The following is a 24,734-nucleotide window of genomic DNA, read 5'->3' on the forward strand; positions in this document are numbered from 1 at the left end:
TTTGTGACATCAGGCGGCTGCAGACTCTCCTGGGTTCAGCCGGTAGGCCACCCGATGATGCACGGCTGGGCCCACTCTCCCTCATCCTTTGTGAATGAAGGACTGTGCCTCCTGGGATGTGACGTGCATATCCCAGAAAGTACAGCGAGCATAGTGTACATCATTCCCCTAGGCGAGTGACATGCATGGGGAGGTGGGACTGAGTGATTTACTTAAAAAAAAAAAATGCTATTTGCCTTGCACATTTGGATGCGCATGTCACGGGTAGGGCAGCCCATTCATTTTAATGGGCTGCCCTACCCGTGAGAAACACAGGGAAAGAAGTCCCTACCCCCTTGTTTTTTTTAGTTTTGGTTCGCGTGAAAAATGTGCTGTAGTTGCCGATGTGTGGGGGTGCCATTAGGAATTAATGGCACCCTCACGCATCTGCTAAAGTGTGGTGCATTCCTCTGTGGGTCGGGAACACATGCGATTTCACACATGTTCACCAGCAACAGAGATGTGAACATAGCTTAAAAAGAGAAGGGGGCTGTGATGTAAAGGATCTGACTAGGGCTGAAACAACTAATCGATTAATCGACAACTAATAGATTATGAAATTAATTGATTACTATTTTCATAATCGATTAATCAGCCAGTAACATAATGGGGTTAAAAAACAAAAAACGAGTCCATTATAGTACAAAGAGAGCAAATAATCGCTACTGTAGATGTTACTTTCACAGTTCTACAGTAAAAAATGAACCCCTTACAATAGTGATTATCTGCTTTTATTTTTTTTGTACTATTAAGGGCTAATTTTATTTTTTTTAACCCCATTATGTTACTATACATCTTAGACCTGGTTCACATCTATGTGTTTTTTGGTGCTTTTTTGCAGAAGCACACTACAGTTCATTAACATGGTTTCCCATTGGACACGTTCACATCTATACTTTTTTCAGCCGCTGCGTATTTGGAAAGGGTCAGGGACTTTTTAACGCAAAAACTGTGCTTTTTTTGGTTCAATATACTTCAATGGAGAATCTGCAGAAAAGCATTTAATGTGTTTTTGCAGCAATTTGTGTTTTTTAATCTGCCCAACAACAAAATGGGCAAAAAAAAATGCAAAAACGCAAATCACGCAAAATCACATGCGCAAAAATCAAAACGCACAGCAAAAAGCACTGCAGAAACAGATCAAAAGCAAACTGCATAGGTGTGTACCGAGCCTTATGCTAGTCACACGGATCAATTTTCAGACGAGAATATTCAGACAAAAAATTTTTGTACATTCACTAAATGAAAGAATGTTGTTTGAAATTTTCACTTGTTTTTCACATTCTGTTTTTAAAATGAATGTAATTTCTGAATGAAAACCACATACACTGTCTGAAAATTCCTTTGACCAAGAAGTTTTCTATTTCCAAATTTTCCCGTCACTGTGGTTGAAAATGAATGTCGATTTGACCCAACTAACGATTAGAAAATCGAACAAACGTTCTTAAAATGAAATTTTTTTTGAAGGAAGACATTTGATCTCTGAGTCTGATGATATATTGCTCCCTTACCATATAGTTGGTTATTTATATTTAACACTGCATAGAGATATTTAACCACTTGCCGCCTGCCATATAGCAAAATGACGGCGGAAAAGTGATTTCATTATCCTGACCGGACATCATATGACGTGATCAGGATAATGAGCCACTGCGCGCCCCCGGGGGCGAGCATCGCGGCGATCGTTGTTGCGGTGTGTCAGTCTGACACCCCTCAACACCGATATAGGTAAAGAGTCTCTGACAGAGACTCTTTACCACGTGATCAGCCATGTCCAATCAAAGCTGATCATGATGTAAATGGGAAGAGCCGGTGATCGGCTTTTCCTCACTCGCGTCTGACAGACGCGAGTAGAGGAGAGCCGATCGGCTGCTCTCCTCACAGGGGGGTCCGTGCTGATTGTTTATCCGCACAGCCCCCCCTTGGATCCCGCCCAGGACCACCAGGGAAGCCGCCCAGGACCAACAGGGATTGCCACCACACTGGACCACCAGGTATGCCCCCTAGACCCCCAGGGAAATACCAATATGTGCCCAGGCAGCTGCCAATCAGTGCCCACTCCAATGCCTACCACTGCCAGTGCCACCAGGGATGCCCATCAGTGCCCAGCAGTGCCACCTATCCGTGCCCAGCAGTGCCACCTATCCGTGCCCAGCAGTGCCACCTATCCGTGCCCAGCAGTGCCACCTATCCGTGCCCAGTAGTGCCACCTATCAGTGCCGCCTATCAGTGCCCGCTCATTGGTGCCATCTCATCGGTGCCGCCGTATCAGTGCCTGTCAGTACCGCCTTATCAGTGCCCATTAGTGAAAACTTACTTATTTGCAAATTTTTTTAACAGAAACAAAAGCAAAACTTGTATTTTTTTCAACATTTTCGGGATTTTTTATTTGTTTAGCAAAAAATAAAAACCGCAGAGGTGATCAAATACCACCAAAAGAAAGCTCTATTTATGGGAACAAAATTATAAAAATTTAGTTTGGGTACAATGTAGCATGACCGCGCAATTGTCATTCAAACTGCGACAGCACTGAAAGCTGAAAATTGGTCTGGGCAGTAAGGTGTATAAGTGCCCTGTATTGAAGTGGTTAAGAATAAATTGCCTTTTTTTAAAACTTTACATATTAACTAAATTATACACCACACTTTTTTTTTTTCTTTTTAAGGTTATTTACCGATTAAACGAAACAATAATCGGCCAACGAATCGATTATGAAAATAATCGTTAGTTGCAGCCCTAGATCTGACTCATAGCACAAACATGCGATTCTAGCCTCTGCTGGAAGAAAATTTTACTGACTGGGCCTCGGTAAATTTTAATTCAATAACCTTGGCTTAGAGGGTGAAGAGCTGCTTTAGGAATACCCTATTCTCCAGTTTAGTAAAATTGACTGAACTCAATTTTTCTATTCTATTAAAAAAATGTGTAAAGTCTTTAAGTACTACAGCAGCTGCCTTCATGTAGACTGGTCTGTCTGGTTTCTTTGATTAACAAATTGAGGAAACTCAGATGCAGCGTGTGCTTATTTGAGACGCAGGCCCAGTCAGTAAAAACCAAAAAAAAAGGGCAAAGATGCGACAACCCTTTGAAAAACTATATATATATATATGTGTGTGTGTATATATATATATATATATATATATATATATATATATATATATATATATATATATATATATATATATATAAAATTGTTTTTCGAAGGGTTGTCGCATCTTTGCCCCTTTGTTTTTTGTTGTTTTTTTTAAGGATATGCTGTAGAACACACAAAGGTAAACTATAGTCAGAGTTGAAGTTCTCACTTCTACATTGTATATTTACAACACCCTACTGAAGATCACAAAAGACAACAGAGTCTGTTTTGTTTTGTCATTGTTCTTCCTAATCCATAAAACATGCAGGAGATTGTTGTAATTCATATATGGGCTACCAAAGCCCTTTATAATGTGTAAGTGCTGTAACAGGCTTACATTGTTTCCCTACTCGTTTTTTTCACTGAAGGGTTCTGCAGCTCTTAGCTATGGGCGCTTATTTAGTATAAGAAACAGATGTCTGTTTGCCTCACACGAGTGACGGCAGTGGTTGCACGGTCTTTGCACATTGATTCCAGAAATAGAACAAATTCCTCAGTGTGTTCAATCATTTTAGGGTTTTCAGAGCTCTGAAATCTTTGTTTATACCAGTGATGAAATTTTAACTCTGATAATACTGATATAGAATCCTGTGGTTTTAAAAAGCAAACAAAACAAATTGGTGAGCTACTAATACTGTCTAGGAAAATTGCCTTCATTTGAGCTTTGTGTAGTCCATTGGTTGACAGCACACCATACTCACACATTAATCTACATCCTGAATCCCGTGCTATATGAATTGTCCTTGATTTGCTTGCTGTATCCCCCCATCACATTTTGACTTCCCTGTGGCAGGCTTGAATCTAATTGGTGGCTGTGGGAAAATTCCTAAGTACTGTAGTCTGATCAAAGTGTTCTGTACTGCCTGTATTGAAGCCCCTTTCAATGTCAGCTAGTCTAGTCTTTAAGCACCAGTACATATTGTTTTTAAATGGTATTGCTCCATCACATGGACATATGTGCACATGTATATTCAACTATTCATCTATGTGTATCTTGCAGCATACATTTTTAGAAGACCGTGTTTGTTGCTGAATTATGCTGATCATGTGGACATTCACACCTCTTTTATGTTCTGAACATATTTTGAAGAAATCAGAGTTGCACAGGGTTGTTTTTTAAAGCAGCGTTTTCTTGCAGAGCAACCAGGAACAAGTATTACTTCAAGGAGAGGACCGTTTGTACTTGAACTGTGGAGATGCAACTCAGACCCAACATGTAAGAAGTCCATCTTCGCACACAGAACACAAGTCCATGCGCGAAAGGCCTACTTATTCTGTTGGGAATATGGATTCTCAGGGCTTAAGCACTTTACTGGGACATAGACATTGGCACGTTGTGCAGGTAGGCTTTTTCCTCTAGTAAAGAGTAAAACATATTCTATAATTTCTTTAGCATACATCCCTGGACACAGGGCATCTTCATATCCATTATTATAGAGGTTATGCTGGCACCTTCACATGATTGTACGCTGGCAAAATGAGACCGCAAATCCCCTAACAGGTATCACCACCTACCAACCAGCCATGGCTTCAGTTTTTTGCTATTGTATAAGGCTACTTTCACACTGGGCCGGGGGGGGGGCATTAGTAAAGCACCACTAATTTTAAGCGGCGCGAAAGGCACGGTGAAAAAAACCCTTAGGGTCTTTAATAGACAGGCTAAAAAAAGGTAAAGAGAGTAAAAAATTGTTTTATTTATAGAATATAGATAAAAGTATGCATATATAGTATGTACATTTGACTACCATTCATATTGGCACGACTTTTAGTCGTGCCCACTTCAAAGTAGTCCCTGCACTACTTTGGTCCAACTTCCATGCGAGTTGATGTCCATAGACCTCAATGTTAAACCCTCAAGTAGCATGCAAATCGTACCTGAATAATATAGACACAATTTCAGTAGGACTTTGTAAGCACAAGCTGAGAATGGTCAATGCCAAAGTCGTGGCAAAGTCGTACAAAGTAGTATTGCTGCAAAATCGCGTGACTTTGAAGTCTCACAAGTGTGAAAGGGGCCTTAGGGTGTACGGTTTATTATTGGTAAAAAGCACATCTAGTGTCATGGTTCTGCTGAGTAGATATTCTTCTCAGCATGTTCACAAAATCTTTTCAGTGTTCTGGTTCTCACAGGAAAAAAGTGTAACACCGTCATTTTGTTTACAGAATTATGTCACACTTAGGATATTTTCTATTTAGGGGAATTTACATATTACCACAAGGAATCAATTTGCTTCGCCATATCAAATGCTGTAAGTTTGTTACGTGCAAGAAGTTTTTTTTGCTGTGTCAGCTGGGGATTTTCAACCACTATCATTCTGTCAGATACTATATGGTCACCATAGACCTGAAAACTTTTTTTTTGTTGTGTGTCTGAGTTTTTCTTCCCAAAGCAGAACTCCAGCAAAAGAAACATCCTCCCTTGCAGTGTGACATCCCCACACTGCAAGAATTAAATGCGCGGTTATCTCTGGTGGTCGCTCTGGTGGTTACAGGTCCTCTGACATCAAGTTTGTTGCAGAGCTCATAGCTATTTTACCTTTGCCTACATGTAAAATCCACTTTTACCTTGGAGATTACAAACCCTAATTGTCATGTGCAATCCAGTATTCACAAAAGAAACAGTTGGCACGTTCAATGGCAAATATGCATCTGTTTTTCATAATTACCCCTTTCTTATATTTAAAGATACACGATACAAGACAGCTACAGGAAACTTGTAATCACAAAACCAAACCAATTTTTAGGGTGTCTTTTTAAAGTGGAACTTTACCCATAACAACTGGGGGGGGAGTTTTTTTGGAAGGAACATACATTTCACATTAATAATAATTATGCTAGAAAAATTAGTGTGTGTTGTACATTGCCTACAGCATTGCTTCTGTTTCTTTTTTGCTGCTGCCATTTTGCTGAAGCCTGAGAACTGAGCAGCAGTATTTTAGGCTGTCAGCTGATCTGACTCCAGTGGCTCTGATTTTTGGCACAGTGCCTAAAAATGGGGCGCAACTGAGCATGCGCAGAACAGGGTGAGACCGCGTATTACTGGATTTTAAACAGTATAGACACTTATTTTTGATGTTTTACATAACTATACCTGTGAAAGGGGCCAGCCTGAAGTGATCTACAGTCAGGGAAAAATGTATTTGATCCCTTGCTGATTTTGCACATTTGCCCACTGACAAAGAAATGATCCTTCTATAATTTTAATGATCTGTTTATTTTAACAGAGAGAGAAAGAATAACAAAAATATCCAGAAAAACGCATTTCAAAAAAGTTATAAATTGATTTGCATTTTAATGAGTGAAATAAGTATTTGATCCCCTATCAGTCAGCAAGATTTCTGGCTCCCAGGTGTCTTCTATACAGGTAATGAGCTGAAGACACCTGTCCACAGAAGCAATCAATCAGATTCCAATCTCTACAATATCCCTCTGTATGGGGCTCCATGCAAGATCTCACCTAGTGGAGTTTCAGTGATCAAGAGAACGATGAGGAATCAGCCCAGAACTACACAGGAGAATCTTGTCAATGATCTCAAGGCAGCTGGGACCATAGTCACCAAGAAAACAATTGGTAACACACTACGCTGTGAAGCACTAAAATCCAGCAGCGCCCGCAAGGTCCCTCTGCTCAAAAAAACACATGTACTGGCCCGTGTGAAGTTTGATAATGATCATTTGAATGATTCAGAGGAGAACTAAGTGAAAGTGTTGTGGTCAGATAAGACCAAAATCGAGCTCTTTGGCATCAACTCAACTCACCGTGTTTGGAGGAGGAGGAATGCTGCCTATATGACCCCAAGAACACCATCCCCACCGTCAAACATGGAGGTGGAAACATTATGTTTTGGGGGTGTTTTTCTGCTAAGGGGACAAGACAAATTCACTGCATCAGAGGAACAATGGACAGGGCCATGTACCGTCAAATCTTGGGTGAGAACCCCCTTCCCTCAGCCAGGGCATTGAAAATGGGTCGTGGATGGGTATTTCAGCATGACAATGACACATAACACATGGCCAAGGCAACAAAGGAGTGGCTCAAAAAGAAGCACAAGCCTAGCCATTCTCCAGACCTTGATCCCATAGAAAATAATGTGGAGGGAGCTGAAGGTTCGAATTGCCAAACGTCAGCCTTGAAACCTTATGGACTTGGAGATGGTCTGCAAAGAGGTCTGGGACAAAATCCCTCCTGAGATGTGTGCAAACCTGCTTCAAACTATAGCAGGACTTCGTTTTCTGACTAATGTTTCACTTTAAGTTGCCTTCATAGGTGTGCTTCTTTCCGATATTCCTAAATATTTGTTACATACTTTATCAGCATTAATCTGTTGCAACTTGTCCCAAGATCTTCTAGACCTATATTAGTGACAAAGGTAATATCTTGCCATTGAAACATTCTGTATATAAACAGACTCTTGACTATATACTGTACAGCAGGGGTCTTCAAACTACGGCCCTCCAGTTGTTCAGGAACTACAATTCCCATCATGCCTAGTCATGTCTGTGAATGTCAGAGTTTTACAATGCCTCATGGGATGTGTAGTTCTACAACAGCTGGAGGGCCGTAGTTTGAGGATCCCTGCTGTACAGCATCATAGAAGAGTGTCTTTGTTGATCTTACATCTTAAAGTTGGGAAAACAATCTTTCCTTAAACATTTGGCCCTTTAACAAAACATTGTAAGATTATCTGCATTGCATGCTATTTTATATTTCAGAGCCCGAATGATTGCATGCTGTGGCTTGTCTTGGATTTATTTGTGTCAAAGGAATGTGTAATGGTTTGCCTTAGAACTCACTGTTAATACTACAAGCTGCTTTACGAACAGACTAAAATATACATGAAAATGTTAAATGCTAGTGAAAAGTCTGTTATATAATTGCTGGCAGTGATGTCATCTGTACCAGAGTTGTATGCCAGGAATGTTTTAGACTGAGGCCCAGGCTCTGCTGGCCCTCATTTTTTCATTGCCTAATGTAGATTAACAAAGGCAAGGGGTACACTGTGACTTTAAGTAAATTTTGTACTACTATATTAAATGTATTATATTTGATTTTTATATTATATGATGCTTAAATCTAGGAGCTGTTGGTAAGTTACCTTGGATATGGAAGAATAACTGATATAAAACATGTGGCTCTTAGTAGTCTAGCATGTTATATAAATATCAGCGTCAAGTCTCAAATGACTCCTGCGTGAAATAAATTATAAATGGTCCCAGGCTTTTCTCTGGTCAACAGCCTGCAGGGAAATCTTTCCACTATGAATAAGTAAACAAATGAGCGACTAATAAAGCCAGGATGATACTTTGTAACTACCAGATGTTTTCGTTAAACATTGCAATAAGAATGAAATATACAGGAATAAATGAACCCATAGTAATGAATGGCTGTATGTATGTACAGTGGATATAAAAAGTCTACACACTCCTGTTAAAATGTCAGGTTTCTGTGATGTAAAAAAAATGAGACAGAGACATCATTTTAGAACGTTTTCCACCTTTTAATGTGACCTATAAACTGTACAACTCAATTGAAAAACAAACTGAAATCTTTTGGGAGGGGGTAGTAAAAAGTAAAAACATTAAATAATGTAGTTGCATAAGTGTGCACACCCCCTTATAACTGGGGATTTAGCTGTGTTCAGAATAAAGCAATCACATTCAAACTCATGTTAAATAGAAGTCCGTACACAACTGCCATCATTTAAAGTACCTCTGATTAACCCCAAATAAAGTTCAGCTGTTCTAGTAGGTCTTTCCTGACATTTTCTTAGTTGCATCCTACAACAAATATATCAGTCAGGAGAAGGATACAAAAGAATCTTCAAGGCATTAGATATACAATGGAACATGGTGAAGACTGTCATCATCAAGTGGAGAAAATATGGCACAACAGTGACATTACCAAGAACTAGACGTCCCTCCAAAATTTATGAAAAGACGAGAAACAAACTGGTCAGGGCGGATGCCAAGAGGCCTACAGCAACATTAAAGGAGCTGCAGGAATATCTGGCAAGTACTGGCTGTGTGGTACATGTGACAACAATATGTTTGGCGCAAAAACACTGCCAAAAAAAACACCTTGCCCACAGTGAAGCATGGTGGTGGCAGCATCATTACTTTGGGGCTGTTTTTCTTCAGCTGGAACAGGGGCCTTAGTCAAGATAGAGGGAATTATGAACTGTTCCAAATACCAGTCAATTTTGGCACAAAACCTTCAGGCTTCTGCTAGAAAGCTGAACATGAAGAGGAACTTCATCTTTCAGCAAGACAACGACCCAAAGCATACATCCAAATCAACAAAGGAATGGCTGAAAGTTTTGGAATTGCCCAGCCAGAGCCCAGACCTGAATCCATTTGAAAATCTGTGGGATGATCTGAAGAGGGCTGTGCACAGGAGATGCCCTCACAATCCGGCAAATATTGCCAAGTAAAGATGTGCCATGCCGATGGACTCATACCCAAAAACACTGAGTGCTGTAATAAAATCAAAAAGGTGCTTCAACAAAGTATTAGTTTAAGGGTGTGCACACTTATGCAACCATATTATTTTAGCAGGGTTGTGTAGACATTTTATATCCACTGTATACGCTGTGCTTGGTCAAACATTCCAGTGGCTGCGTGTGTATATAATAGATAGATATATATATCTATATAGATATATATATCTAGATAGATATAGATATATTTATATATCTCATGCATAAAGCCTCCCTAATAAGTAATAGCAAGCCTGATGTTTTCAAGCTGTTTGAGAAGGCAAAAAACACAATTTCAGTGCTGCATTGCTAAGCAAAAAATTGTGCCTGCAAAGATTCAAATGAATTATGGCTCCCCCTCCTAAATACACTTTTCCAAATGTGTTTATGTAAAATAAAAAATTGCCTCTCCTGTGCTCACATGTGATCTTAAAGTGCCCTAATAATCACAACAAAAACAAAAGAACTACCTGTAAAAGAAAAGGCTGTGTTCACTTGGGTAAAATACCTCCCTCCACATGCATTTTTTTCCCTCAAAGGACATTGTGCGGTAGGTGGGAAAGTGTGGGGGGGGCGGATGATAAGTGGTGAGTAGTAGGTATTCGACCCACCCTAAGACCCCTTTCACACTGGGGCGGTTTGCAGGCGGTATTGCGCTAAAAATACCGCCTGCAAACCGCCCCTAAACAGCCCCCGCTGTTTGTTCAGTGTGAAAGCCCGAGGGCTTTCACACTGAAGCGGTGCGCAGGCAGGGCGGTGAAAAAAGTCCTGCAAACCGCTTTTTTGGAGCGGTGAAGGAGTGGTGTATTCACCGCTCCTTCACCGCTCCTGCCCATTGAAATCAATGGGACAGCGCGGCTATACCGTGGCAATACCGCGGCTATAGCCGCGCTGTACGAGGGATTTTAACCCTTTTTCGGCTGCCAGCGGGGGTTAAAACCGCACCGCTAGCGGCCGAATACCGCTGCAAGAACGACGGTACAGCAGCGCTAAAAATAGCGCTGTTGTACCGCCGACACCCCCACCGCCTCAGTGTGAAAGGGGCCTAAATGTCAAATAGTTGCAACAGGCGAGGAGCAGCACTGCATTGGTTCAAAAGATGAGCATAAAGCTGCTTGTTCCAGTTTTGACAGGGTAATTTTAAGATGGCTCAAGATTGGCAGTTTGTTTTATATATATTTATATATATATATATATATATATATATTATAATGTGTGTGTGTGTAAAAAAAAAAAAAAAAAAAACAGTTCTGTGATATGTTGACGGGTGCAGTAATGTATTGCTCTTAAATGCAAGGTCTGCTTTTAAATGGCCTTCTGCCCTTTTCTGATATTCAGAATAAACATTAAAAGACTGTAGGGGGGAAAGGTTGGGTAAGATTTGCCTCACCCCCTGAATCACAGAAGCCAAAAAAGGCAAATATATACTGTACTTTTTTTTTTTTCTTCATCCTACAGGTTTTCAGAGTTTATATTGACTATATTCCCCTTAAACTTCTATTGTTTTTTTTTTTCCTTGATCCAGTGTATACAGCTAATAAATCAGTTGCCACAAATAGCAAGGGGTAAAGTTTTAGATTTAACCGGTAATCTTATTGGGAGATGAGGGGGTTAATGGAATGCTTATAGAAAACCACTAACAATAGAAGTTTGGAAATCTGAGGGGAAGCCTAGAAATGTCGAAGGCTCCATTCACACTTGTGCGACTTGTCATGCAACTTTGGACATCAGCGGGGATCAACGGGTAGATCCCCCGCTGAGCAAGCGGAGTCAGTGAAAACTGACATTAATGTGTGAAAGGGGCCTTAAGGTGAAAGCAGAGAGGAAATGTCACACTACACGGTGTGAGGTATCAATCTTGCATGTTACCGACTCCCTCTTTGACTGACAAATACATGCAGACTATTGTGCAGTAAAAGATTATTGCCTGCACAATAAAATGTACTGGATGCACCTCCACAGATCCAGTTTCACAAGTTATGCTTAAAATGATTATCTTGATTTCATTTTATTAAGTTCAAGTATACCCAACCATTCTTTTAATTTTGATACATTTATTTTACTCTTAGCCCTCATGCACACAGGCTGTTAAAAAAACGTTATGAAAACGCCAGTATCTTTGCAGTGATTTTTTTTAACTTTTTTCAGCGTTTTTCAGCGTTTTTGCAATAGCGTTTTTGAGCGTTTTTCCGCGTTAGCGTTTTTGAGCGTTTTTTTTTTTTTCAATGGATCAAAAACGCTAAAAAACGTTGGTGAATGACGTTTTTGAGCGTTTTTCAGCGTTAGAGCGTTTTTACAGCTGAAAAACGTCTCTCAGAACCCACTGGTCCTGGGTTTTTTTTACAGCTTAAAAACGCCTGTGCCACTTGCAGCTCAAAAACGCCTAGGTGGGCATGAAGCCATAGACTAACAGGCCTTTTTAAGCTGCAAAAAAAGCTCAAAAAAGCAGCTGTAAAAACGTCCGTGTGCATGAGGACTTAATAATAAGAAAAGCTATGTGATCTTTTTGTTATTTACTTACTCTTTTTTCTTTAGGTACATAGCACTTACCTTGAGAGTAACTGGCCAATCAGGGTGAGTAAACTATTTCATAAGAATTTTTTTATAGTTTTTTGTTTCAAACTGTTGTGAAGAAGAAACTGATTATTATTATTATTATTATTATACAGGATTTATATAGCGCCGACAGTTTACGCAGCTCTTTACAACATTAGGGCAGACAGTACAATTACAATACAATTCAATATAGGAGGAATCAGAGGGCCCTGCTCGTTAGAGCTTACAATCTAGGATATGTATCATACTTGTAACTACCAGTCATAACTTTGTTTTATAATGCATGTTTGCCAAAAATTAGGTTTTGACTTCTATGAAACCCTTTGTCGCACCCTCACCCCACTGGAAGTAATTTGCAGTGCTATGTACATTTTATTTATAAAACATTAACCAATAAAATGCACCTTCATTATAACAAACATTACATTTGCAAAGTAGACCTGGAAGTTTAGGAGTGTAGGTCGGGTTACCATGGCTGACTGTGTTCTTTGATCAGTTAATTCTTCTTCTATGTAGTTACCTTTCTACTGTAATTCAATCTTTTTAAACCTGCTGAGCCAGTATGATCATGTACCATGGTAAATTATGGGGGGAGCTCATGTAGGGCTGCAGCAAATACAATTTTTAATTTAATGATATGGTTAAGTCTTAGAGGATGCACACACAAATGTTTAGGAAAAATGACAGGAAAGCTTGCACAAATGAATCAGCATGCTAGTGTAATGACTGTGATTTACAGCTGAAATCTGTTTTGTTTAAAAAGTGTTGTATTACTTTTGAAGAAATAGTAAGAATTGAAGGCATTATTTACAAAATGTTATTAAGAAATAAACATTTATTAACAGTTTAGTAAAGTGCAATTTAAAGCAGAACATAAAGTAATGCAATAGAATGCACAGGAAAGAGCCTAAATGGTACAGACTATGTATTAAATGAATGGAGGAGTGTACGGACTGCAGCCTCTTCTTTACCACTTGCTGACTATATAACTGCTTACAAATAACTTGTGTCATGCCATGTGTAAGCACATGCAGGGGTTGTTAGAGAGAACGTTCATATAGGCAAAAGATTGACCTTGGCATGCCCTTCTTTTTTTTTTTTTAATTGCTGGCAAGTCAGAGGAGCAACAGTGTTACCTTTGGTCTCCCTGCAGTTGATCTTTTTCCTATTACTGAACTACCATATTCTGTTTTACCCTGTGTCTCCTTGTGGAGACAGCCATCTTGATAGGGGCAGGGCTTTGCTTCCCTGTTTTAGAACTTCCCCCTGATTAGGGATTAAGGGTCTGATGGAAAAATAATCAAGCAGCAGAAGAGCTTCAGAAAGCACAGATCCACAGAATGAATAAAGCAAAAGCAGGGAAATGCACATACTTCATGGCCTCAGGTACAGCTTCTTTTCCAAAGAGAACATTGTGCAACATAGTAGTGCTATCAGCAAATCCTATTTCAAGTGTCACATCCTATAGAATATATAAATGTTTTACTTTCTACGTTCAGATCCACTTTAAGCAAATAACTTTATCAATTCCATGTATGCTGACAAGCTACCAGTTTTCACTTAGCCTGCAGTTCACCTCTCAGCCGCCTCCTTTTTTTTTTTTTTTTTGGTTTTGTTTATACAGTATTCTGCCATAGACAAGAATGGGCAAAATGTTGCTGTTGTTGGAAAATTTGGATTTGCACATTATTCTTTGGTCACCAAAAAGTGGAAGCTGTTTGGCAATATTACACAGGCAAGTCTCTCTCCCTCCCTTCCGACCCTATTCTCTTTCATCCATCCTTCATCCCCTCATTCTCCCCTTTTCCGCCCTCATTTTCCTTTTTTTTTTTTTTTTCTTTTTTTAATTGTATTTTTTATTGAAATGTTCTCATTATCCTTTTTTTTCCCTCTTCATTTTCCTTTTTTCACATTCATCCTCCCATTCTCCCTACCAATCTTCCTTCTTTGCTCCCATTCTTTCCTTCTCTACATGTGGGACCACAACATGAAGATCAACTTTACTGCAACACAGCTAAACATAGTAAATGGACACAGCTGAACCAAGGGCAAAACTGTTTTTTTCTAATTTTGGATAGAGTAAAGAAAGGTTAAAACCCCTGTGTTTTTTTTTTTTTCTTTTTTTTTTTCTTTTTTTTTCCTAGAGTCCCATTGGGGAGATTTTCCTTCAATTCCTGTCCCGTAGCCAAAACAAGAAGTGAAAGGAAATCCCTCCCAAAGTGAGGTGATTTCTGGTTTTCACCAGATCTAGTGTCCCCTTTGGAAGATTTCCTCTCCTTTCTGGTGGAAACCCAACATTTTAGATTTTCCTTTACTTTTGACGATAATGGTAAGTAGGGCAAATAGAGAGGGTGAATCTCCATAACAGAGGCAGAAGAAGCAAAAACTGACAGGTGTTCTAATCCCTCTCCACTCTATCCAAAACTGAAAAAGTCTTGCCTTTTTAGTTATACCTTAAAAATGCTTCTTCTCATTTTATGTATTCTTCTTTAGGAACAGAACATGACGGTGACAGGAGGTCTTGCTTGGTGGGATGATTTCATAGTTCTAGCATGTTACAATATAAATGATCATCAGGAAGAGGTGAGAAGATGTTACAAGACAATAAAATTATGGGTCTGTGCTGTTTTATTATGCTTCTTTTCGCACTGGAATATTTTAAGTTATAATTTAACACTTGTCCATTTTGGACTTCTTTTTTAAGCTTCGGGCTTACCTTCGTACATCCAACTTGGATAATGCCTTTGCACATGTGACCAAAGTGCAGCTGGAGACTCTTCTCCTCAGTGTGTTCAGAGATATGATGATCCTGTTTCGAGCAGACTGCTCTATCTGTTTGTACAGTATTGAAAGAAGATCTGATGGGTGAGTGTTGATGGGCATCGGTTTTCTCTTACAACTTGGCTTAGAGGAAGTTTCCATCCAGCAATGCTTACTACGTAAAATCCTATCTGCCCTACAAACCTAAAAAGCCATAAAGCCACACATTCCTAGCCTAGCCATAGGCTTGAACTTTTTGTAAACTATTGAACAGTGATGACCATTGCCGGTGTCTAGACTTGTACCTCCTAAGTTTTCATTTAAAAGTTATTTTTGTTGCACTTGTTCATTAAGGTATAATGACATGAATTGCAAGTGAAAGTGGTAGTTTAATCAATCCTATAATATCAAGCAAACCTTAAGCTTACTGTGTGTATCCTTGCGTATAAATAAGCCTGTATAAGCCAACCAGCAAGCTTGTATAATATGATTAGCAACTTCTTAACAAAATTCAATGGAATTCAATGCAGCCATTCCAACATGCTGAATTACCTTACCAAACATAATGCCCACAAATCCAATGGCTAAATACAGGAGGACAAAATCACTCTGTCTTCTTCAAAATTTCCTCCAATGTGTATACTCCTCCATGTATGCCAGAGTTTCCACATAAAAAATAAGAATGGTGATAATAGTGCAGGAAATTCACAGCTAAAATATGTATTTTACATTAAAATGCTTACATGTGCAGAGATAAGCAATGTGCCAGTTCCCAAAATGACGGATCGGGCACTCCCGGTTTCGGTGTCTAATAATCATAATGCCCATAAGAGTTCCAAATAAGAGCCCATAGAGTTTACAAAGAAGAGAGAACCAATTGCAATTTGGATTTTTCAAAGCTTTTATTTCAACCTGTACTAAAAATTTGTTAAAACATAGGATTTCTTATATAATAACAATGGTTACTCTTGCACATATTTGAAATTGAGAATGCATCTAAAATTCATACTAAACTCTGGATTGTTGTTACAATGCAGAATTTAAAAAAAAATTCCAGGAAACAAAGGTTATATCATTAAATTTAGATTTTAATAGAAATACATTTTAAGCACTGTAAGCCTGGGTTCACACTTGTGCAATGTACATGCCTGTGCACATCACATGAGTTGTCTGTGTGGTGCGATTTCAGCCATACATTTTGTAAGGCTGAAATCGCATCCACACCAAAATGGTGCAGGACCCTTTTTTTCCCTTGCACTTGAATTGTCATTAAGATAACATTGAGTGTATATAATAAAATGAACCACTGGAGGTCAAATATATTGCCTTCAAAATGTTGCTAACATCTCGGATCAGTACAAAAAATAAGACCCTTAGGTCAGGGAACTTATATACCCCCCAGTATAATGGGACTTTGTAGGCGAACCATACGATTGAATTCGATAAAAAATGTTTTATTTATTTGGAAAAGCATAAAAACAAGATACATTAGACATGAATCTCAACAAAAGTACTTATACAATAGAATTTGCTTTCATGTAACAATCTTTGTGTATACTTCCATTTGTAATAGGATATTTTCTCTAGAAGCCTGACATGTTTCAGGACGGTGTCCCTTCTTCAGAGGCGTATTGCAGAGAGAAAAATCATATATGTAGGAGATACATTCTGAAATAACAAATGAAAATAATTTGCACAATGTAACAATATGAACAACAGGAGGTTTAGAAGCCCAGCATCCCACAGTGTCCACCATACATACCAGTAAAAGGTTTTCAAAAATGAAAGATACATGCATAAGTATGCACAGGCATCCAATTTTGGATGAAGCAGCAAATTATATCTTTTGGATAAGAACGCACTGGCTGTCAGCTGACCAACCAGTGGAAGATAATGGTTATCCCTCGGCTTCAGAAGTGACTTCGCAAAGGCCCCCAAATGGAAGGACAGCCCCGCTAGGTCCCAGATTGACCTTTAAAAAGGAAAGGAGAATAAGCTTTTAAGTAATTTTCTCAAGACCCATAAATTTGCATATATTTTATTTCCTATTTGCCTTAAAAGACTTTCTCTTTCGTTTAATCTTAAGCAAAAAGTATAGCCAGTATCCCATATTTACAAGATCATACTGTCTTCAAAACTTCAAATATAAAAGAGAAGGCATTCAGAAAGGCCTGCTAAATTTAGGGGATTGACAGTACCACCGTTTACTACTAAAAAGAAAAGGAAAAAGGAAAAAACAAGCCTTTCTGCCTGTGTATAGGAGTGGAAAAAATTATTATGCAGCTGAACCGTTTTGCCAAATAAGTGTAAAGCAGAAAAATAAATGCAAAAGAATATAGGAAGGTTTGCTTGTTTTTGTCTCTCATGAAGTGTGTCTAGCAAAAGGATGTATCGCCCATTACAGGGAGAGAGAAGTTCAAATTTACTCACTTCTTGGATGCAGGGATGATGCACAGGCAGCTGGAGCAGAGAACGCCTTGGAGCCTAGATGGTGGAGTAACACGCTGGGCAGGACACGGCTTAAATAGCCGCCGGCGCCTGCGCAGTGAGATTCCAATCGGAGGTGTCAGCAGAGGGAAAAATGCCGCTCTGCGGAGTGCGCATGCGTCGGACAGAACAACGTACAGAGGGAGGGCGGACACCCAGGGATCCTAAAGAGGAAGAAACTCCTGGGTCACGAGAGACAGGAGGAAAAAGAAAAAAGCAATTAGATAAATGGGTTATAGCGACCGTATAAAAAAGAGAAAATTGCATGAGAGAATTCTATTAAAAAAATAAAAATAAAATCAGAATCAACTAACTGATTCCATTTTATTTGGAAACCAAAATGAAGAAGGGACCCAGGGCGTCCAAAAGTGGGGCCCCAGGGGAGGGTCTGCACGGCGCCCGCCCAGAGCCGGAGTGCTGGGGGAGCGTCATGCAGGTACACCCCACCGACGCACGAAAACACTGTCATGACAAGCCCATTAAACGGACGAGTCTGCAGTGTGGGAAGGTGCCACGACGTCATCTCAGATGGTTCGGCGTGGCCCACGTGCGCCGGGCAACCAAAAGATTGTTGTAAACTGGGTAAAAGAGTTTTGAACCACAAGGCAAAAGCTTTTTTAGAGTATCTCAAAATAAAGTGATTATAAAAAACATCACTCTGGTAAATCAAGCATGGTGGACATAGCTGGGTAGGCAGTGGATGGATAAACATACATGACAGGTAGTATAATATCGCATATGTGATATATTTTGTACATCAAATCAAATAACAGAAATTGTAAAGGCTATATACATGCTTATGTAAACACATAAATGCTGGATATATTATATCAGTCATTATATGTGTGCAGCTATGTTGGAGCTGTATTCTATGAATACAGGCGGTATCATCAAAAGATGTCTGCAAGGAATTCATCATCAAGGACCTGATTAACGAATCCATTACTTCTGGGTAATTCAGAAATATCCTACGAGAATGCATATTCTCGATGTTTGTCAGGTGTGCAGTATTAGATTCTCATTCTTTTTCGCACCCCCCTGAGACAAAGCCCTCCAAAAAGGGACGAAAGCTCATCTGGGTATTCAAACCTGGAAATTGTATTTCATTAAGGCTTGCGATCCAACGGGCCTCCCTCTGGAGCAAGATCTTGTTCCAATCACCACCCCTCGTGCCCGGATGGACACGGTCGAGGATGGTGAAATGGACAAGGGGAAACTTTCCCGTGTGGTGGTCTCGCACGTGTCGCCCCAGAGGAAGGTCCGGGTCCGCCTGCCTCATGCTGGTGAAATGTCGTGCCGCCCTTTTATGGAACTCTAATTTGGTTTTCCCAACGTAAAAGCATTCACATTCGCAGGTTAGTAAATAAACAACTCCCGGAGTCTTACAATTAGAGAAGTGTCTGGGCCTGTACATTCTTCCATTGGGTAGTTTGAATTTGTTTTGTGTTTTCATGTAGCGGCAACATGAACATCCACCACATGTAAAAGTTCCTGGTCGTTTGCATATATCTGAACGAAAAGTGCCTGTGTATTCGCTTTTTACAAGGTAATCCCCTAATGAACGGGCCTTCCTATATGTGATGGTAGGTGTAGCAGATATATGTGGTTTTAAATTGGGGTCTATTTGTAGTAGATGCCAATGTTTTTGTAGGATACTTTTGAGGATCCCATGCTGCTTATTATAAGTGGTAATTACTCTAATAGCTGGTTGGGAGGTAGAGGCGTTTTTTTGGAGAACAAGATGTTGTGCCTTAATTGTCCTCGGGCCCTTTTAAATGCTTTTTTTAGGCATGTGGGCGAGTATCCTCATTCAAGGAGTCTCTCTCTTAATTTGTTGGCTTCCCTGACGAAGTCGGCATCTTTTGAGCAGTTACGTCTGAGTCTTAGATATTGCCCATAAGGGATGGATGCAACTAATGATTTGGGGTGTGAGCTTGATGCATGTAGAATGGTATTTCCAGCGGTCTCTTTCCGATAGAGACCGCTGGAAAGGGACCCATCTGTGGATTTGGTTATACTTAGATCTAAGAAGGTAATTGAAGTATCACTGAAGGTCATCGTGAAAAACAGGTTGGAGTTATTTGAGTTCATGATTTGTATGAAAGAGTGTAAGGCCTCAGATGTACCATTCCATATCATGAATATATCATCTATATACCTGAACCATGCTGCTACATGGGTGGTATATAGCGAGAGGCTATCGTCTGACAGAAGCGACCGCTCCCACTCCCCCAGGTACAGGTTGGCATACGATGGGGCACAACAAGTCCCCATCGCAACCCCCTGCACCTGGAGGTAGTGGGAGCCGTCAAACGTGAAGATGTTATGTGTTGGAATGAAATCAAGAGATTCCAAGAGAAAGGAATTAAGTTTATGGTCATCTTTGTGAGATTGTGACAAAATATGTCTGATGGCTGAGAGTCCTGCATCATGCGGAATAGAGCTGTATAGTGCCTCGACGTTGATGGCTACTAAGAGCGAGTATGGTAGTATGTGTAATTCTTCCAGATTTTGCAACAGATGGATAGTGTCCTTAGTATATGAAAACAGACCTGCAACATAGGGTCTGAGGTGGCTGTCTACAAACTTGCTCAGGTTTTCAGTTAAGGACCCATTTCCAGAAATGATAGGACGTCCGGGAGGGGTTTCTTTGTTTTTGTGTATTTTGGGAAGACAGTACAATGTGGGGGTACGTGGATATGGTGTTCTTATGTATTCCCAGATGTCTTTATCAATAGCTCCGCTACAGAATGCTTTATCAACCAAATCATAGAAGGCAACATGAAATTTGTCTACGATACTTTTTGAAATAGGTTTATACCATGATAGGTTGGTTACAACCTTTAGGCACATATCTTTATACTGCTCATTAGTCATAATAACAATGTTGCCACCTTTGTCTGATGGCTTGATTGTGAGAGAGTGCTCCTTTTTTTAGAGATTCTAAGGCCAGTAGTTCATCATTAGAGAGATTACCTTGGGAAGCTTGTGATTTTCTAATTTTCAATTTCTTGACCTCTGATGTGGTGGATGCTATGAATGCAGCTAAATTAGGATTAGTTGTAAAGTGTGGAAATTTGTCAGATTTTTTTCTTAAATTTTCCCTGTTTGTCTGGGCAAGATGGAACTTCCTTTTTGATATGTTCCTCTAGAAGATTTTCAAGATCGATTGTATCGATGAGGTCACTGGGGTCTTGTTCCTCAAGGAGGGTTAAGAGGTCCTCAAGTGCCTCATCTGCTCTTTTAGTTTCTGTTTGGGAAGTATTTTTGTCTTTCTCTTTGGAAATGGTACTTTTATAGTACAATTTTCTTACAAAGAGGTGTAGGTCTTTAATGACTTCAAAGGGATCTAAATCTGCATCTGGGCAGAAACTAAGGCCCTTGTGTAATAGGTCACTTTCAGCTTGTGTAAGTGGGTGATTAGAAAGGTTGACAATATTTAAGGTGTTGGGTGACAGAGAAGATGACGGCTTAATAGATTCGGAGACGGAGTCTCCGTTTAGTGAGCTAAAAAATCTTGATCAGAACGAAGAAGTGTGGTAGTGATTGATGATAAGGAAGTGTCACCCATAGATGTGGATGCAAAAGACCCTGCACCAATAGGTCCTGCTGAAGGGAGCTGGTTTACACCCCGTGAGTTACCTTTACCAAGAGGAAGAAGATTAGTGGTAGAAAGAGTGCTGGCCGTGTCTGTAATTCTTTTCTTAGTGTACGCCGGTTCGTCTCCAGATGGTGGTCTTTTGTTTTTCCGTGGTTTGCGATGCCTTTGTCTGTTATGAGAAGAAGATGAAACAGAAGAATTTAATGAGGTATTGGATTCAGAATCCCTGGGAGTTCTATTGATGTTACCCCTATGTGGGCGTGCAGTTACAGAAGTTTGATGCCATTTGTAGGCGGTGCCTTCCTGGAAGGCTCTTTTGTCTCTCCAAAGTTTTTTATCCCTAGTTGTTAACCTTTCCTGGGATTTTTGGTTCAGTCGGATTTTAATTTTCTCTTCATATTCTTTAAAGATGGGCGTATCTTTAAATGGGAGTAGTTTAACATAAGTCGCATCAATAGTTTTATCCAAGTTGGTAATTCTCTTTTTGTATTCTTCACTTAGTAATGCCATCATAGTTTGAGTGCATAGTTGTAGATTGTTTTCCCACTTGCTTTTAAAGCTAGGGTCAACATCTTCCAACATTGGGAAGATTTGAATACGTAATCCTAGGGGGTAAATTCCCTCCTGGATATATTTGTCAAATGTATCTGCATGCCAAAAGCATGCTACTTTTTTATCAACAATTTTACCAAGTTGGAAGAAGTTGTTCATATTGTTACATTGTGCAAATTATTTTCATTTGTTATTTCAGAATGTATCTCCTACATATATGATTTTTCTCTCTGCAATATGCCTCTGAAGAAGGGACACCGTCCTGAAACATGTCAGGCTTCTAGAGAAAATATCCTATTACAAATGGAAGTATACACAAAAATTGTTACATGAAAGCAAATTCTATTGTATAAGTACTTTTGTTGAGATTCATGTCTAATGTATCTTGTTTTTATGCTTTTCCAAATAAATAAAACATTTTTTATCTAATTCAATCGTATGGTTCGCCTACAAAGTCCCATTATACTGGGGGGTATATAAGTTCCCTGACCTAAGGGTCTTATTTTAAGATGACATTGACACCCACAGCAGATCACATGGATGCCATGCAATTGCAATGTGTTGCGTGAAATGCACAGGGTTCACTGCGTTTCCCGCAACACATAAGTGTAAACTAGGGATCAGTGAAGTCTTTTACAGCGAATAATGTGTTTCATTTATGTTGAGCTTAACTGATCATTGGCTAACAAATATGTTTTTTGGATCTGGACTATAAGAAAGTGTTATGCTGATGTTTTGATTCCATTTTGCTTTGCGTGTTCCAGCTCCTTTTCGTATGTAGTTGCAAGGTTGTCCTCTGTGTCCTCTACAGCTTCTTGATACTAAACAGAGGGATCTTGCATGTTTCTTTGTTCTCCAGTCTCTATTAGCATACCTCCTTGTTCAGTAACATTTTTGCATGTATTAATACTCATCTGTGATAGCCTTTGTATGCCACACAATAGCAGCAATCTGCAGATTCCAGAAGTAGCCTCAATATATTGTCGTGAGAATCCATATTCATGTTGTGTGATGGAAGGTGCCCTTTGAACTTAAAGGTTAAGTTCACCTTTGTACACTTTTTTTTTTTTCCCCTAAATTCCAGCTCCCCTATGCACCAATATAGCACTCATGTACTTTTTTTGAAAAAATATCAAAGCTTTCCATTAAATCTAGAGTCACTTGCTTTTCTTGTCCTAATTCACGTTTCCAGACATTTCCATTAGTAATGTCTTTTTTCTCATCAGACTGTAGGTCATGACACAGGAAGGAGTTGACCAGCTGACCTCATTAGCACACACCCTGCATCATCCACCCTTCCATTCCCAGGTGCACGTTTTTTAAATGAAATGTAGTCAATCAGTGATCACCCTTCTCACTAAATACACAATATACAGATCAGATTGCAGTGTATGGCCATGTTTATACACCTAAAATTACTAGTTGCTCTTCCAGTGCCATTAATTGTTTACAGCACACCAAACACAGAAGCAAACACACATTTTGCCATGTGAAAAAAACGAGGGGCAAATGCTGCAAAAACACACAACCCACAAAACGCCAAAATGTCCCATTAACCACATGTAGTTAATTAAAATCAACAGGCTGTGCTATGCGTGTCACAGGAAAAACGAGACACAAAATGTGCGCTCCCACTATGCTAGATGTGATTAGGGTTTGAAAGTGAATTTAATGCAATAACACAAGAACAACGAGGCTCCATTCACATCTGTGCATTTCCTCGCATTTCAGAAATGCGCTGAACCAAAAGTCGCAGTAAAAGACGCGCCAGCCTCCACTCTAACAAATAGTTCTGAATCTTCTTTGGGGCGATTGCTGTGTATAGGGCAGCCCATTCAGGTGGATAAGCTGTCCTATGTGTGATGAGTGAAAATGCTCCAAAACCCCTCCCCCTCGCTAAAAAAAAAATGTATGTGGGAATGCGAATTCCCGCTATGCAGAGTTGTGAACAGGGCTTGACAGCTGAGTGTTTCTGTCCACTCCCTCCTATGTACTTGTATAAAGATGGCATTTCATTTAAAAAACGTGCACCTGGGAATGGGTGGGAGGGTGGATGATGCAGGGTGTGTGCTAATGAGATCAGCTGGTCAACTCCTTCCCGTGTCATGACCTAAAGTCTGATCAGGAAGAAGACATTACTAATGGAAACGTCTGGAAACGTGAATTAGGACAAGAAAAGTAGGTGACTGTAGATTTAATGGAAAGCTTTGATTTTTTTTTTTTGCAAAAAAAGTACATGAATGCTTTATTGGTGCATAGGGAAAATGGAATTTAGGGGGAAAAAAGTGTACAAAGGTGAACTTACCCTTTAAGTCCTTTCTTTGTGGTCTAGTGATGGCATCTGTGGTTAGCTGTAACCTGCTAAAGGTTACTGTTAGACATGTCACCCTAAAAGTGATTTTTTTTTTTTTATAGCTATAGGTGGGAATATGTGGCCTAAAGCATCATACATAGACATAAAAGGTCATAGATGCACCAAAATCTACAATATCTCTAATTCCCAAGTCTACTCTTCTCCACTATTTAGAGGCCTCAGTAGGTGTACAAACCGAGAAACTGAGAGATCTCAACGTACCTGATACATATACGTATACATACTGGTTACAAGTATATCTAAAGGTGTAAATAATGTAGAGAATGGTTAACACCCCAAGTCAGTTTTATTTTTTATTTTTTGTGCGTCCTATGAAAACCCTTAAAATATTTCTGAAGAACTGTATGGTTTTTTTGCTGCTGCCTTTGGAGATGTTGCTCCTTATAATGTAAGAGTAGACAATTGTTCTCAGCCTGGTAAAGTGCCATTACTGTTCATCACAGAGTGCTATTGTAGGGTATACATGTTATGCCTGTAAAGGGTGCTTGATGCACATTTCTAATACAGTAGTTAAAATAAGTTATTGAACACGTAACCATTTTTCTGGGTAAATATATTTCTAAAGGTGCTATTGACATGAAATTTTCACCACGTGTTGGTAACAAACCATGCATACAAAGAAACCAAAACAAATACTTTCAGAAGTTATGTGTAATAAAATGGAACAACACAGGGAAAAAGTATTGAACGCATGAAGAAATAGAGGTGCAAAAAGGCATGGACAGCCAAGACACCAGCTGAAATCTGTCAGTAATT

The 24,734-nt window shown here is 39.5% G+C and overlaps 1 protein-coding gene across 2 annotated transcripts in view; it reads left to right on the forward strand.

Moving 5' to 3' along the window:
- RIC1 (RIC1 homolog, RAB6A GEF complex partner 1) overlaps positions 1-24,734 on the forward strand; it is a 210,795-nt gene that overhangs the window by 137,723 nt on the left and 48,338 nt on the right. For both annotated transcript variants that reach the window (XM_073635126.1, XM_073635133.1), the window contains exons 12-16: positions 4,311-4,514; positions 12,184-12,222; positions 13,829-13,939; positions 14,698-14,787; positions 14,909-15,069. In XM_073635126.1, the coding sequence (XP_073491227.1) occupies positions 4,311-4,514; positions 12,184-12,222; positions 13,829-13,939; positions 14,698-14,787; positions 14,909-15,069 (605 nt within the window). The remainder of the gene's footprint in view (positions 1-4,310; positions 4,515-12,183; positions 12,223-13,828; positions 13,940-14,697; positions 14,788-14,908; positions 15,070-24,734) is intronic.

This window comes from Aquarana catesbeiana, linkage group LG01, assembly GCF_042186555.1.
Source record: "Aquarana catesbeiana isolate 2022-GZ linkage group LG01, ASM4218655v1, whole genome shotgun sequence".
NCBI classification, from domain to species: domain Eukaryota; kingdom Metazoa; phylum Chordata; class Amphibia; order Anura; family Ranidae; genus Aquarana; species Aquarana catesbeiana.